The 17,104-nt window shown below is 39.7% G+C and overlaps 2 protein-coding genes across 2 annotated transcripts in view; one reads left to right on the top strand and one right to left on the bottom strand.

Annotated features, from left to right (window-relative positions):
• The first annotated feature begins 2,527 nt into the window (after positions 1-2,527).
• LOC105276820 (peptidyl-alpha-hydroxyglycine alpha-amidating lyase 1) lies at positions 2,528-9,764 on the top strand. Its single transcript, XM_011334747.3, has 6 exons — positions 2,528-3,015; positions 3,245-3,422; positions 3,518-4,108; positions 6,692-7,111; positions 7,235-7,438; positions 9,187-9,764. The coding sequence occupies exons 1-6, from the start codon at positions 2,914-2,916 to the stop codon at positions 9,393-9,395; spliced, it is 1,704 nt and encodes a 567-aa protein (XP_011333049.1). The 5' UTR covers positions 2,528-2,913; the 3' UTR covers positions 9,396-9,764.
• A 2,198-nt stretch (positions 9,765-11,962) lies between these two features.
• LOC105276821 (homeobox protein orthopedia) overlaps positions 11,963-17,104 on the bottom strand; it is a 35,245-nt gene continuing 30,103 nt past the window's right edge. Inside the window, exon 6 of the mRNA XM_011334748.2 lies at positions 11,963-16,598. Within this exon, the coding sequence (XP_011333050.1) occupies positions 16,252-16,598 (347 nt within the window). The 3' untranslated portion in view covers positions 11,963-16,251. The remainder of the gene's footprint in view (positions 16,599-17,104) is intronic.

The raw sequence follows: 17,104 nt of genomic DNA, 5'->3' as shown, positions 1-17,104 counted from the left end.
ATCACATAAACTCAAATCTGGGATATCTATGGATGCAGTAAAAAATAGTTTAAAGTAAAAACTTAGTAAGAGGATTAATCTCTTTTCGTGTACCCTTAAGCGAGAGATTCGTTTTACGTCAGAAAGATTATATAAGAAGAGACGATAAAGAAAACGACACAAAAATCAAATGCGAAGATATAAAAACTTATTGCAAATGGATTTATATGGACTTGTACTACTTAGCATAGAAATGCAAGCTGCTATTTCTTTGTTTTCTAACGACCGCGCTAAATGTCCTAAATGAATTAACATGAATTAGTCTCTCTCTCTTTCTCTCCCGTTTGCATTGCATTATCTAAAAAAAGAGATAAATAAATTGCGGGTAGGAAAGAGGCGAGAAGGGTGAAAAAAGAGGAGTAAAACGATTGTCAAACCCTTTCGTTGTCCTATGACAAGAGAAGAGCTCGTGATGTCGCTCTCGTGTTCAAATGTGCTTCTTTCTCTCTCTTTTTTTTTAAGCCAAAGGTCCTACATCTCTTTATGTTTATTTGCAGCTGACAATCGCGCTCTCTTTCACCGTAATAAAGAACCGACTGTCGTCTGCAATTTAAGGTGAAAACTTGGTGTCGACGTAGACAACGCGATGAATGCGGAATCGATGCTTTCGGTCTAGCGAAAGGATGAGCACCGCCATTGTCAGGCCTCGACAGTACTCCAACGCATCTTGCGTATATTTAGCGAAATGACAGGGATAGTACAATGAATATAATAGGGCAGCACCATCCACTGATATCCACATTGTTTGGGACGCTGCGTCATTTGTACGAACAAAGCGCGTTTATAAGATTGAATAATTCGCACCGCATAGCGATGTCGATGCGCTTAAATTGATTGCGGTTAAACTGATCGATAAACACGGCTCTCGTAAATCATAATTATTTCATTAGCATAAAAATCATGCAAAATTTACGTTTTCTGATTATTATAGTCTCATTTATCAGAGTCTTATTAATATTAAAAAGTATATTTCTTTCCCGTTTTCCTCAGCAATTTGGAAGTTTCGCTTAAATTTGTTGAAGGAACAGAGAAATTTTTTGCCTGAATTTATTAGATTAAAGACAGAAGTTTATCTGCAATTCTAGTCTTGTGTATTGTGAAAATGGAGCCCGATAGACATAGGCAGACTGAATGAATGACGAGGAATGCCAGGAGCAAAGGTTGGACAAGGAATGCAAACTATGATCGAACGAGACTGCATTGATTCCACAGTATAAACTCGACCCTGCCAGATGAAACCACGCCACGGGAAATTCTCGTGACGAATTCCGGTGCGACGTCGTCTGGCGGATACAGACTGCATTGGATTGCGAAACATTCAAACGACGAAGCTTTTCATTTGTGCACTGATCAAGATGGTGGAGAAATAAAACATATATTTACATGCAAATTAATATACAAAATTGAAACTATATAAATAAGATTGTCAAGAAAATCCAGAAGAGTATATTTAAAAATATCTTGGATTCTCGAATATTGTATAAAATATTTATGATTGCATAAAAAATCTCGTCTTTTAAATTTGATTGTAAAAGTGGAGCAGATTTCAATCTAAATCTGATATTTCACGGATTGGAAACATGGTTGGAAAATCATGCAGGTATAAATTACTTAAATATAAAGTTTTTAACTCAGGAAAAAAACCATTTATTAGTCGACCATTCTGGCTAGTCTTTAAAGTCTTTAAAAATTTTTATGTGGATTGACTTGTAAATCAATTAAGAAAATAATATAATTGTGATTTTATCCATACATTTACATGAATAGATTTGAAATAAAAATAAGCAAACAAGAAATACCTAAAAAAGGCAGAGAGAGAGAGAGAGAGAGAGAGAAAGGGAGAGAAATTGACTTATAATATCTATTTTTAAATAGATATTCAAACAGATTTTCAAACGAAAACAGATATTATAAGTCAATCTAAATTAGTAGAAATAGTTGCAACTATTTCCATCAGCACAATTTCGAAGATAAGAACGTATTCATAATATATCTGTCAGTATCAATAGTGAATAATGATTCGCAAATTTCAAAATAGACGAGTTTATTTATCATATAAGATTTATATAAAAGTTAAATTCATTCTCTCGTAACGCTAGGTTGCAATATTTTTAGACAGTTACATTACAATATAAAAATTCCGAAAATATGATGCATAATATATAAAATATATAGAAAGCAATAAATACATTTCTTCATTAATTTGAAACAGTTATTGCTCGAGAGAGATTATGCTCTGTCTACACTGGAGGATGATCCTATTTGTGGCTCATCCGAAGACAGTCGAAAATCATATATTGAAGTTGGTTGATCATCCTCCAGTATAGACAAGGCATCGGATAGCCACAAATAGGATCGTTCTCCGGTGTAGACGGAGCATTCACGGAATGACACACATGGCGCCTTTAAGCGCGAACAGTGAGAAACTGTTTTAAGCCTGTGCTATCGATCGCAGTTAAGGGAACACACAAGGCTCGTCGGTAAAACGTACTTCAAAACATTATGGCGTCATGTCTAACGCCACTTGTTGGAAATGTGCGTTCTCTTGACACGTCGACACGCACATTTGTGTTCGGAATTTTCTAACAACGATAACAGATGTTATTCTCAATAGATCGAAACTCTAGGCAACATTCGTCGCAACGTGTCGAGTGATATTGTGGCGGGCAGCTCGCGTGTGATCGAACATACCGTGACGCTACTTTTTCGACAAAAATATCTGACGTATTTCGCCGAAACATCTCTGTGATCCCGCAAAGTTATGATTATGATGTCGCAAGTCACCCGGTATCGCGGACGTCATCGGTGCTTCGGATATTGACGGGATAAACCGATAAGACAGACGAAGACACCTGATGACGGTTTCGCGAAACGATGACGAATCTGCGATGTGACACTCTGCTCTGCTCCGTTTTAATTTTGCTTCCCGTTTTAACGCACGCCAAGGCAGCGCCGCAGGATATTTCGAATGTTCAGGTAACTGTACGAAATATATATAAGGAATAACGAGAGAAGATAAAATTAATGTTACTTAAGACTAATTAATTTTTTTACACATCTCTCATCTGCATATGAATATCGAGATATTGATCTTGCACGTTCTCACATCAGATATGGAATACAGATTGTCAGTTTGTTTGGAATAAAACCAATTTTGCGAAAGATAAGATTTGCGATTAAGGAAGAAATGCCCCTCGTGTTGCAGCATCTGCCCGATGTCAGGTTTAATCTGAATGAATACTCGGAGTATCCTGACAACGAGGATCGAGATAAGGGATATCTGGCCCAACCGGACGAACAGCAACACACGAAAGACAATTTATATCTGCGAGCTAACGATCAGTTCAGTAGAGAGGAGTCGATAACTGCAGACTTCGACAAGAGTGCGTATCTATCCATATGCTAGGAGAGATCCGCGACTAATAGTTGCTTATATCTTTGTCACATTTGTTTTCACTTTGTCGTATTTTTATCACAGATATAGCATGGGACGCACACTGGGCCGCGCAACTAAAGCTCACTCAGATGTCGGCGGTCTCCATGGATCCGAATGGGAATATCGCGATATTTCATCGGGGGGATCGTATTTGGGGACCTGATACTTTCGACAACGGAAACAGATTTGATCCGAATAACGGACCAATAGCGCAAAACACCATTATCCTCTTAGACAAAAGTGGCAGAACGATATCGGAATGGGGAAAGGACATGTTTTACCTTCCGCACGGTCTAACTATTGATCAGGCCGGCAATTACTGGGTTACCGACGTAGCGATGCATCAGGTGTTCAAATTCGACGCTCAGGACGTGGTGAGGCACATGGAGGAATCGAAACACGCGCGATTGAGCTCGCAGACTGGCGCAAGCAACGCGTTGAAACCATCGATAACTCTCGGGGAGGCTTTTGTTCCCGGGAACGACGGGAAACGGTTCTGTAAGCCGACAGCCGTCGCTGTACACAGCAACGGTGACTTTTTTGTCAGCGACGGGTACTGCAATTCCAGAATAATCAAGTTCAACAAGAACGGCGAGCGGATTCTGCACTGGGGACGACATTGGGGTATCAGAGGTAACGATCAGGGCGAAATTAGCGTCGACAATGCACGATGGGTGCAATATCTTGCAACTGGATTTAGCTTCCAGGTTGAAGAAGCGTTTCTGGTCATTTGGGTTTCTACGTTTTTTCGTGAATCTCTTAGTCAGTTTTATCAGAGAGAGATCAAGCGGCTGATAGTGAACTGAAGCCAACTGATAAGAAGCACAGTTTCAATTCGGAAATCAAATCCAATTGCAACTATTTATATCGCGGAAGCTTGAAATATTTTATGATTATTATTAATATAACATTTTATTAGGTAAATCTACCGATTAGCGAACCCACCTCCTATCACCTCGTCCTTGACATATATTATAGAGGTCACCCTCCTGAGTGACCTTCATAAGGTTTTAGCCGTCGGTCGTTGTTTACTAAAAAGTTATTAACAAAAGAAGTTTAATGATTTTGCACGAATTTTCAGCCGTCCACACAAGCAAAAGGTTATATTTTCCGAAACTGGAGCCCTGGACATACACGCTCGGTTTCAGCCCGCTTCGCGGGAGGGCGGTGGGCAGAGGCTTCGCCCCCTCCCCCTCCCCCACCCGTCAGAACCAGTGTAACAGATTTTACCGTACAGATTGTGATTACCTGGTACACGGCACGGATTCCGGCGGGGGGGGGGGCGAAGCCCCTGCCCCCCGCCCTCCTGCGAAGCGGGCTGAAAACGAGCTGTCCGAGGCTCCAGTTTCGGAAAATATTGGGTCATTAAGTATGAAACTTTACAAATAGAACATAAACTTTTGCATTTTTTGGCACATGGACATGATTTATTTTCAATCGAAGTATGCGCCCATGTTATCTACACACTTCTGCCATTTTAGTGGTAGTTGGTCTATGCCTCTACTATAGAAGCCAGGAGTACGGGAATCGATGAAGTCGCGGAAGGCTGTTTCGACTGCCTGTTGAGAATTGAAGAATTTTCCCACCAACAAGTTGTCCAAATTCCGGAAGAAGTGATAGTCGGTAGGTGATAGATCTGGTGAACATGGTGGATGACGGAGAGTTTCCAATTCCAACTCCTGTAGCTTTGCCACGGTCAGTTGTGCACTGTGCGGTCGAGCATTATCATGCAACAGCATTGGCATTGACCGATTGACCAATTTCGGTTGTTTAATAGCAAGTTGTTGCATCATTTCGTCCAGTTGCTTGCAATATACTTCGGCCGTTATCGATGTACCAGGTTTCATAAAGTTGTAGTAGATAACACCTGACCTGGACCACCAAACAGTCACCATAAGTTTCTTCTGTGTAATGTTGGGTTTCGCGTGATGTCTCGGTGGTTCATCAGCGTTCAACCACTGATGTAAGCGTTTACAATTGTCGTAGAGTATCTACTTTTCATCGCAGGTCACAATTCGATTCAAAAAAGATTCATTTTTGTGACGGGAAAGCAAAGAAAGGGAAGCCTCTAGACGTTGCGCCTGCTGCGCATCGGTCAATTCGTGCGGGACCCATTTGTCCAACTTCTTTATCTTACCAATTGCAGCTAAATGAACAATATGGTGGTGGGTATAGAAACATTGAATATCGATGCCAATTCACGTGTACTTTGAGATGGATCGGACTCTACTACGGCTCTCAAGTGATCATTATCCACCTTCGTCTTTGGTCTTCCACGTGGCTCATTAGCGAGGCTGAAATCTCCATCTCTGAAGTTTTTGAACCAATTGCCCACCGTTGCTTTTAGTAGTTGAACCTTCACCAAATACAGCGTTGATATTACGAGCTGTCTCCGACACTGTGGTTCCACGGCGGAACTCATATTCATAAATCACACGAATTTTGGACTTTTCCATAGTTCTATAAAAAAGAATCCACCAATAAAACTAATGAAGATATTTGAACAAACAAATATGACATTTGAAGAGCGAACATACATCTATCACACTAACCTAACCTGATATTGACGTCTGGCGCCAAATTTGAGATAACAAATGTTAAAGATGGCGCTTTTACATTTATAAAGTTTCATACTTAATGACCCAATATAACCAAACCAGGTTAGGTTAGGTTAGGTTAAAGCAGAGAATACTTTGTATTTAACTGTTTATGCTTTTGGTTAAAGTGAAGAATACTTCGTACTTATATTAAAAGAAACTATTCTATATATTAACGATTCACTGCTTTAAATGACTTTCCTTCCATCGTTCATATACATATTCGTCTTTTATATCTTTCAATATTCAAAATAACTACTATATTTGCAAAATTTCTTTTGTTAATAACTTATTCATAAACAACGATCGACGACTAAAGGTTTTAGCCTAGTGCGGGTTATTCGGGAAGGTGACCTTTGTAATATATGTCAATATTATGTTCTTGGTTCGCGTAGACAGCTGAAAATTCGTGCAAAATCATTAAACTTCTTTTGTTAATAACTTTTTAGTAAACAACGACCGACGGTTAAAACTTGCACAATGTTACTCAGAAGGGTGACCTCTATAATATATGTCAAGGACAAGGTGATAGGAAGTGGGTTCGCTAATCGGTAGATTTACCTTTTATTATTACAATGATTTATAACAAGGTTCTGAATCAAGGCTGCCTTTGTTTCAGAGCCCATCTACTTGCAGGTACCGCCGCCGAACGCGTTCCTCGTCCCGCACGCTTTGGCACTCGCAAGCGAGCTGGACTACATTTACGTCGCCGACCGGGAGAACGGTAGGATATCGTGTTTCTTCGCCAGCAATGGGACCTTCCACAAGGAATACAGCCATCCCGCAGTCATCGGCAGAAAGATTTACAGCGTCGCTTACGCCCGCGAAAGGTTGTATCTAGTCAACGGACCCGACCCGTTTACGATTAATCCGATACCAGTGCAAGGCTTTGTGCTCGATATCTACTCCGGGAAACTGCTGTCAACGTTCGGACCCGAGGAAGCCATGAACAACCCGCACGATCTCTACGTGACGGAGGACGGTTCCGAGATATACGTAGTAGAATTGAATAATCATAAAATCTACAGATTTCTACAAGGTACGTGCCGTTTCCTTCTTCATGTATTTTACATCAGGCGAAATTTGCAACTCTATAAAAAAATCTATATAATTTCTAGTAAGCTGTAATATTTAAATGTGTTGATCTTCTAATATTTTTTAGCTGTAAATGATTCTGCGAATCTTCAAGACGCACAGTCTGCCAAGCGACATCGACCCGAGGTCCTAGTGCATCCTGATACCAAGGACGTCGACGTCGAGAAGATCAACGTGACAAAATTGATTCTAGGCCTCGGTTCTGCGGCCGTTTTCTTTATAACGATATGCATCGTGATCGCTGCCATTGTAGCAAGGTGCCAGAAAAGAGGTAGAACATTAAGACGTCATTACGACGAGCCGGCTGTCGAGTTCTCGAAATTAGTCGAATAGAGATAGAAAGAGAGAGAGAGAGAGAGATTCGCTAGACTGTGTTTATCGTTTAGTTTTCTTGTTATGCATTCCGTGTTTATGTTCAGTTTTTGCGCATTTGTACGTAGCACTGGACGATAGCATACTTATTCGTTTATTGGACATGTCTCTCTTTTCTTATTATTTATTAGAATATTTAATAAAAAGTAGATTATAGCATAATGCAAGATCTGTTGTGATAATGCAATGGGAAAAGAGAAACGATATGCCTCTGTCAATATCTGCGGCTGCAATTGCAGAGCTGTGCGATTAAGAATTTTGTGTTATTTAATTTCAGTTGGTTTGAGATTCGTGGCTTTCGCGGTGTTGATAGAAGTAGATTTGATTTCCAAATACTAAATTCAAGTCACATGCAATTGTTACTTTTACATATGATAGAATTTTGAAAAAAAATCAAACAGTGTAAACTTGTAGCAGCAGGATTATACATATTGTTTCTACTATTTTTCCCAAATTGCATTTGTGTGCCCAAAATTTATTTGAATTTTCTTATGTTTTTGATAATCTTACACCATAGCTAGAGAACACTGCACTGCACTATTTTATATACTTTTACAGTCTGTAAATATTATACGTAATGATTTGTACATGTGTGCTAAAGATTTATATTGGAATTTTTCTATCGGATCTTTTTACACACTTTATTGCTATAGATATTATTGTACTGCGTCTTCTGAAATTTCTACCTCTTCTTTAATTATTATTTCTGTTGTTTTATAGTTTTGCTTATTGCAAACAAATACATCTTACTTTAACGTGAAATTTATTTTTTATTTGCTTCCTTTATATTTTTCCATGCGTATTTTTCGAACTTTTGTGTCATTAGTGCCTTTATTTATAAGCTGAATGTAATATAGATCTCCTTGAAGTGCATCAACAGGTAATGCGACAATTAATTATTTTTGAAGTAAGTAATTGAATGAAACCAATAAATAAAATTATTTTAAAAGTTTTGATTAAATTGCAATCAATTACTAGATCGAATATATTACTGGTTTTTATTAGTAAACGTTGTTGTTGCATAGTTATTCCTACAGTATGCAACAAGTTTTTCTTTTTCAAGTAAAAACAATTCGGAAAGAAAAGAAGTGTCAACATTAACGATTATTTTATTTAATGATAACAAAATTTATTTATTAGGTCTATGCATAGTCTTATTACTGTATTGCCGCTTCGAGGAGAATCAGAATTGCAAGAAAATTAAGTTAATGTTTAGTTTTCTCGTGCATTTTTGCGCCATTGTATTAATTTGATTAGACATTAAAATACTAGAAAGAATCATGTCTGCAAAGTGGACAATTTCACGCGATTCAGAATGATAATTGAAAATTATTCGAAGAGGGAGAGGAAAAAAGAATTTTATATTTATAATTAATAATCAGTGTTAAATTTTTAAATCATCAATATTAAGTACAAAGTAACACGGGGCAAGCTACACACAATTCAAACGAAATATCTCAATTTTGTGCCCTGCGCACGCGTGACTCCGTAACGAACTTTTTGCATAGGCTTCTACCGCCTACGCAGCGGCCATTTGCATAGGCTTCTACCGCTTACGCAGCGGCTTCATTTCCCGACACTTGGCATGCAATATTCAATTAATACATGTTATTTTATGAAATGTTATTTTATGCTTCGATCATGCAGGTTGCTTACTTACAATGCGCAAGAGAATGCGTTGGGAGGCCGAAAGACGGGAGAATTTCAAGCTGTCCAGCCTGCTGGAGAGTCGCCGGGGAAGGAGCTACAAGTTTTTGGAAAAACGGCCGAACACGCGCGACTTTAGCAAATTAAACACGGAGCCGGAGACCTCGGAGGACGAGCGGCCCGAAAACAACCTCGCCAAGGTCATCTAAAACGAAATTGCGTAACGTCAAGCACTATTCGCGCCGATCGTCCACCGATGTTCGCGCGATGGGAGCAACCTGACTTCGTAGATGTTCGCGCCGACGATTTCCGAGCCGGCCCGAGCGCGACCGACGGTACACGGCGCGAGCACGACAGCGTGCCGCTTTACCGACTACCGAGCGCACGAAGGATGAATTGATTTAATTACATTTTGATTACATTGATTGTAATGCTATATAATTACGTAATAATGCATCCAAGACAGTGACAGACAAAGGGTTTAAATAATTAATAAAAAAATAGAGAGAGAGAGAGACAGAGAATAATATGTAGAGACTAAATTGCATAAACCAAACTTAAATATACAATAAAGTCGATTTGATCGAGTTGATTTTTTAACAAGACAGGAATGTGAGAGTCAATATATGTGTGTGTATATATATATATATATATATATATACATATTGTGATTTTTAATTGAGACAAAGAGTCATATAAGTCATACGTTGTCCCAAAGATATTTATACAGGGTGTCCCGGGTTTTAACCGACAAACTGCGGGAGCATATTCTACTAGTGGAAATAAGAAAAAATTCTTATATCGAGTTTGCTTAGAAATGCTTTATTACAAAGTTATAAACCAATATTGAAAAGGAATATGAGATAAGTAACAACGGAACATAGTGTAGAATTTGGAAGGTCGAAGATGTTTATGTTACGTGTATTCACATGTATTCATGTTCACTATGTTGAAACGATTCAGTATGATTGTTACTTTCGCAACAGTAGCCGTTAGATTTCAATCGTCGTGTCAACTAGCAATTACTATCAGAATGCCAAAAGTGTTTTCAAATGAGGAATACACTGATACTCATTTCGTGTACGGATTCTGTGACGGAAATGCACGAGCTGCCGTACGAGAGTATCAACGTAGATTTCCTAACAGGAGAGTACCAGATAGATTTAAAGCAACGAATTACTAATTCAGTTACTGAGATGCAAGAAAATTTTCAGGAATGTCGTACTGTAACAAATTCTGTACTACGTCGATGTCTAGCTTGTATCGATGTGCAAGGACAACATTTTGAAATGCGTCACTAAATCATTGCGTAGATAATTTTTATTTTTGTGAAAAAATCCGTTGTTACTTATCTCATATTTCTTTTCAATTTTGGTTTATAACTTTGTAATAAAGCATTTCTAAGCAAACTCGATATAAGAATTTTTTCTTATTTCCACTAGTAGAATATGCTCCCGCAGTTTGTCGGTTAAAACCCGGGACACCCTGTATATATATATATATATATATTAATCAGCATTATATTAACAGCTTTAATTATATTTTTGATGATTGTTCTTATGGAAATTCATACGTAGCGTTTGTATCCTGTAATATTTATTAATTTTACTGTTAATGAATTTGCAATAACGATGAATTCTCGTAAGTTGAGTCATAAGTTCCAATGGTAGCATAGATTAAAATTTAAAATAATTGTAACAGACTTTTGTAAGGAATCTTTATAACTCTTGTCTTCTTTTATATGTTCATTAAAGTTCCAGAAACGTTCCGCACATAAGATCTATTTGTGAATTGAAATGATAATACCAGTGTTATAAATTTAGAGTCGAAAATTTAGCGCTATTTTAGGCGAAGTTATCGAAGTTGGGTATCGTCATCTGAATTTACTTTATTCCGTAACTTATAAACACCTTATAAAAAAGGCCTTGCGGACAATAGTTAATGAACTACATGTATATGCTAAATATGACCAAATTATTCAATAACTTTAAACTTGTACTACATGAATCACGCATATTACATATCAATCACAGAAGCGACATTAATATAATAATAAATTTTTGAAGAGCTCGCTTATTCGACCCAGTACAAAAAATTATTTTTCGGTTTGCAACCTATGAACCACGTATATCTGCATGCAGTACATTCCTCCAAAATATATTTAAGCTGCTGAATTTATTTATGAAAGACTGTGTATGTACGATAAGCATTTTATTTTCTAAAATAAAATTTATTCGATTTTCTTCTCGATGATGTCCTTGAGTTAACATCATTGTCCATTGTAGACATTATCTGTGAGCTGATGAATAAAACGTATGCTCAATCTAGTTCTACTTTCGCTTTAAAGCAAGTGCTTAGCTCGGTATCTGAGGTCTGTTTCTACCAATGTCGCTTAACTTTAACCGTAGTTTAACTCACTTTTCGTGTCTTTCTAAGGCAGGTAGTTGGAAAGAGAGAGACGAAGAGTGAGTTAAACTACAGTTAAAGTTAAGCGACATTGGTAGAAACGGGCTTTAGTGTAAGTTTAATTTCAAATGGATCTCTCTGTTTGTAACAATTCAATAATTCATTCTCTGTACAACGTAAGATATCATATGTATAACCCATGTATCTACATGAATATATAAAAATGTATATTTTCAAATAAAACTGTATGTTTTTATCCTACCGCAAGCGTGCATAACTACAAGAGAATATCAAAATTTCATCATCGACGTTTCTTTTTAGGAACAGTCGAGGATAAAATAAACGGGAGGGTGATAGATGAAACCGGTCGATATTTTGATAATGATTTATTTTACACATTTAGTTGACCTCTATACACAAACTATACAACGATGAAAATTAAAGTTCTGCCTATTTACCGCTAATTAAGGTCGTCGACGATAATGATTTGTGATAGAGATGCGATAAAAGTCAGTCGATTCTCTTCCGATCCACGCGGACCTGATGAATCGGGTGGCGTCTGCGGACTGTACGGTTCGAGTTGCCTTCTGCGCGAAACACTTAAACGTACGATCAGCAGAGCCCGTGTATGTTACAAATCACCTGTGAGGAGTGACACCCGCACCCGCGGCGAATCGGGGGTTGCCAACAACTTCCGCTCGCCGCGCGAAATATCTATCTACACACGCATGATAAATTAAATAAATACAGAAAATGGTTCTTCGCTTAAAGGGGAAGGTATCACGATCACCAAGGACACCGATCGGACCGAGTCATCCGATCCAAGAACAGAGAGGAACGAGTCCAGTTGGCTGCATGTTGGACGTTGGCGCATTGCTAGCGCAGAAAGCAAAGAATATTAATTGTCCTCTTTCGCGAAACTGGTTTTGACTCGTCAAATCGGATACTTCATTATCTACACGTTACGTTCATCAAATTTCACCTCGAATTTTATTTCTGTCTCATTCACGCGAGCGCATATGCATGTTCGTCGCATGGGTCATTCGCCTAAGCGAGAATTTTTATATTTTTTCTGGGAAAGTCAAGATACATCACGACGTTCGCGGTTTCGCAGTTCCACTTCATTCGATTCCGATATCATCCGTATAAGAATAAGCAGACAGTTACGCGCCGCGTCTTCCAGATTACTTCGCGACTAGCAACGCGTCAATTCAACCATGCAGAGAGACGAAGCTCACAGAATACGACAGTTCTCTTCGTTTACGAGCTAAAAGGAATGCAGGGCGAGGTATTGCACGAAGCATTCGAAAATAAGGAACCACAAACACTCCGATGAACATCGTAAGGTCCTGCTTCACCGTCCCCAGGACGACAGGACGAGACCGTGGAGGAGAGGCCTCCACCGCGCTTCTCCGCGCCCTTTTTTAACTTTTGTACATTAAAAATCGTATACGTTCGTAGTGATACACTGACAATTGCCTATCTGTTACTCCATATTTATCGTTTAGGTTTACCTAGTGTAGTCTACCGTAAATTCGTAACTAGAATAGTCGACTCTTCGCAGTCGATCGCGAATCTACCACTGGTTGCCGGCCGCTTGGACTACCTTCGTCCCCGGACCAGTGTCGCCGTCGAAAAAAATGAACGGCCAGCTCGAAATATATCACAATGTCCATGTATACTCGCGTCCGATCGTAATGCTGACGTCATCATACTTATTACATTATTATTGTTATTATTAATATTAATATTATAGTATTATTGTTATCGTTGTATAATAATAATTATTACTATCATTATTGTTGTTGTTATTATTATTAATTATTATTATTATTATTGTTATTATTGTTATTAGACGTATACGTTATTTACAAAATTTACGTTTCGATGACAGCAACGGAACAACGTATACTTGTGTGTGACGTGCCATAAAATTCTTCAGGAATGTAATACGAATGTATGCTAACTCTCTCGCTTATTCATCACCGAAACATTGATCTTTGAGAGAATCGGGATGCACCTCGAGACGCGACAAACACGAACGCGCCCTACTGCTGTCTTGGACTTGATCAAAGAAACGGATCCTCTTCGAAACGCAATTTCCTCACGAAAATATTATATGATAAGTTAAGTGTCTACCTACATGCATGCGAGATCACGCACGATCTTCGCCTGCAACGCAAAGTTGGGACAAGAAAGACTAGCTTTTCGTTACGCACGCCAACGTGCGACTTGTTTGTTCAGCAAGTAAATCAGTGAACAGCTGTTTTAACACGACGAAACCACCGGATGACATTTTTAGTCAGGCATAGCTGTCAAGCCACAATTTCATTTTTACGGTTTTTTTAACCAGCATCAGCAAGAAGATTCGACTGATTTATATGCAAACGAGAACGTAATAAGAAACACCGCGACCTTGTTAAAAGAAATACCATTTTCGAAACAAGACTACGAACCTGCGCGTACAATTTCGTGGAACGCTAAATTGCAAGCCGGACTGAGCTCCGTCGCATTCGCGAATCGAGTGATAAATGATAAATTTCCGTAATGATTCATAATATTATACCCTATCACGTCAATATTTTTACTATATTTACAATGCCGTGTGTCTGTGTGTATATGTATATATTTATATATATAATACTATAATAACTTGTCGTATACATCTCATTGCACCTCGCCACGCTTTCCGCTTTGATCTCCTCCACGACTTGGAAATACAGTACGCATTTTCGCCTCATCGAAATGGCGAGTGCTCGCAGGAGAAAAAGCAAGTGCGCGAATAAGGACCACGTGGCGCTAACCCTAATCAGTTTGTCACGTAGCTTGTTCCTCGGGAAATGTAGTTAAATAATTTACAATTAGCGAGGCTGCATCTCGTCGCGCGACGCTCCTTAGCACAAGCGTAGACGTCAAAACGCCTTTAACGAGAACGAAACGAGCGGGGGTTTAACGACTGCAGCATGTAGCCACGATGAATCGCGTTATTCAGTACGACATAATTGGATTTCACAGTGATTTGGAGAAAATAAATTAATCGCGCGCGCGCTCGCGTACACACACGAATACACAGAACCAATGAAATCGTCCGACGCGGGCGATCGGTGATCATATTAATATTTATGTATATATGAAGCAGCCACCCCGATGTTTTACCAGCGCACAGCGCCAACCGTTCGCAAAGCTGGTCACGTTCGTTCAATGGCAATCTTCCGAATATATCCTTCAGGACACATATCGTGTGGTATCCTTCGTGCCATAACACTTCTAAATCTTTCGCAGATCACAATTCGTTCTTTCCTTCATCGACAGCTCAGCGTAATCACTAGAACAATCTGCTCAATGACTCATAAAAAGTACCAGTCCTCAATACCGTGGCGAATTAAGTTATAATCGTACATATATGAGTTTATCGAAGATTCGACATTTCGTGACGATAGCAGCGAATTTATAATCGGAGTATTATAATAAAATTGATCGTAAAAACAGCTTTGTCATCGGCATTATTAAATATTTGGAGCTGTCGTTGATCGGGATAAATCTTTTGCAATACTCAACGAATTTTGTTCTTATCTCATCAAATTATTTCTCATCAACCGCCACAAAAACATAGAAGAAACCTGAATTTCAAAAAAAAGAACATTACTTTTTATGAATTACCTAAATAAAAAATTCGATAATATTGGTTTAATAAGTTTCATGCTAACGGTTCAATTCTTTCCGCGAAATGTCAAACAAATTTCATGATTATCGCAATTTAGAAAATATTTGACTGGATATTACTCGTCAAAAATCTTTATCTATTACATTCCGAATTAGGAGGTTTCAAATGAGACCCTAAATAGTACGACAACTCCATGTACATCAATAGTTCTATTCATCTTATATTTATAACGTTAAATCGATGATTAACCCAGCGTTTCAGCATCAGTAAGACACATTTGCAGAAACAGTAGTCTACGTTGTACGCGTGCTGTACGATGACGTGTGTTGTACGATGGTCCTGGAAAGGCTACGATGACGAGAATCAGTATTGCGCAAATTGCTGTCGATGCTGCCAGCAAAATTTCGATCCTCTACCCTGATTTTAACTCCGCGCTGAATTATAGAAGAGTACTCCTTTCATGTCCTCCCTCATGTCCTCATCAATGTTTCTTTTGACAGCTTCGTGCTACCTCGAGACCGTGGAAATCCAGCGCGCTGCATCAACCTCTCGCACATAGTCGGGTTATCACGAATCCTCGCTGACCAGCTGCATTCCTGTGAGTCGAAATATCCAGAATTATCCTCCAAATCGTTCTAATTCCGTCGTTGCTTCGTATGCTGCGCGCTGGCTTTATGTTAAATGCAAAATGCAGAATAATTTCGGACCATCGCTGCTCGATGACCACTCCGTCGATCTTGACCTCGCTGTGCCAACTTGGCGTCGAATTCACGATGGTCCCGGCCGGATAAATTTCTCTCGGGCATTCTTCCCTCGCGCTCTTCTCCGATAAAAACAGTCACGCCGGAAGTCACGCCGCAGCTTGTTAAGCTTGCTCTCGGAAACAGAACGGAAAGGAGTACTCGTTTCATGGATCACTAGGTAAGCTCCCACCAGCCGGCGATTCTCTTCCCCGTAGAAACTGGACTCGTTCGGAGGACTCGCCCAGCGACGCCTCAATAAACAGAGTTGTACTCCATGTCGTGGGTGTATTGGGGTGGCCCCGGCGGTGGCGGCGGGGGCTGCGGACTGTACTGTTGCGAAGCGTCGGAGGCGCGACGTCTGAGCGCCGCGATGCTGTGGGCGCCTCTCCAGTCCGACTCGTTCGCGTTCACGTCGGCACCCACACAGGTGACACCGCCGCCGGCACCACCACCGGCACCGCCGCCACCGCCGCTGCCACCGGTACCGGAAGTCGTGCCCGGCGAACCCTGGCCGCAATTCAGACCCGAACCCATCCCGGCCTGGCCACCCACCGACGAGCCGGGCGGCGAACCCCGAGACGCCGACACGTGAACGCCACCTGCAAACGGAAGAAAATGGTGGCTGATGAGTGTTCCTCGTGATGGCAGGTCCGATTGCTCGCAATAACGCGAGGTTTGTCGATGGCAAGCGATACAGACAGTCGTCCGGGACTTCCGGCAAATAAACGATCGATTAAAAATGATTGTCTGCGATTTAGTAATTATTTGTAACTGTACCTATAAGAACTTGTGTCGCGTTGAATGGCGCAGAGGGGATCACGATGACTGGCGATGTCAAACTTATTTAATAATTGGAAAATTCTAATATGAAATGAAAAATCCCTCATGAAGTAATTAAATATTTTTAATTAAGTTTTAATCGTTTAACAAGATATCTATTCTATACACTTGCAATAGTGAAATTTCACCGTGGCGTAAGTGATAAGACAATCCAACGTGTTACGAGGGTAAGTAGCGGATACCTTCTCGCGTGCGCGCGAACGCAGCAAATAATAAAGATTAAATATTTATTATCGTGCAGAGAGCTAACCACGAATTTACCACC

Source organism: Ooceraea biroi, chromosome 2 (genome assembly GCF_003672135.1).
Source record: "Ooceraea biroi isolate clonal line C1 chromosome 2, Obir_v5.4, whole genome shotgun sequence".
NCBI lineage: Eukaryota > Metazoa > Arthropoda > Insecta > Hymenoptera > Formicidae > Ooceraea > Ooceraea biroi.
Note: the sequence above shows the minus strand (reverse complement) of the source record. Positions and strands in the feature narration are given on the sequence as shown.

What these genes read in the sequence shown, in the direction of transcription:
- LOC105276820 (XM_011334747.3), top strand. Translation starts at nt 2,914, where the DNA reads ATGACGAATCTGCGATGTGACACTCTGCTCTGCTCCGTTTTAATTTTG. An exon ending in ACGACATTGGGGTATCAGAG is followed by an intron (nt 4,109 to 6,691) that starts GTAACGATCAGG and finishes CCTTTGTTTCAG; the next exon opens with AGCCCATCTACTTGCAGGTA. An exon ending in AATCTACAGATTTCTACAAG is followed by an intron (nt 7,112 to 7,234) that starts GTACGTGCCGTT and finishes AATATTTTTTAG; the next exon opens with CTGTAAATGATTCTGCGAAT.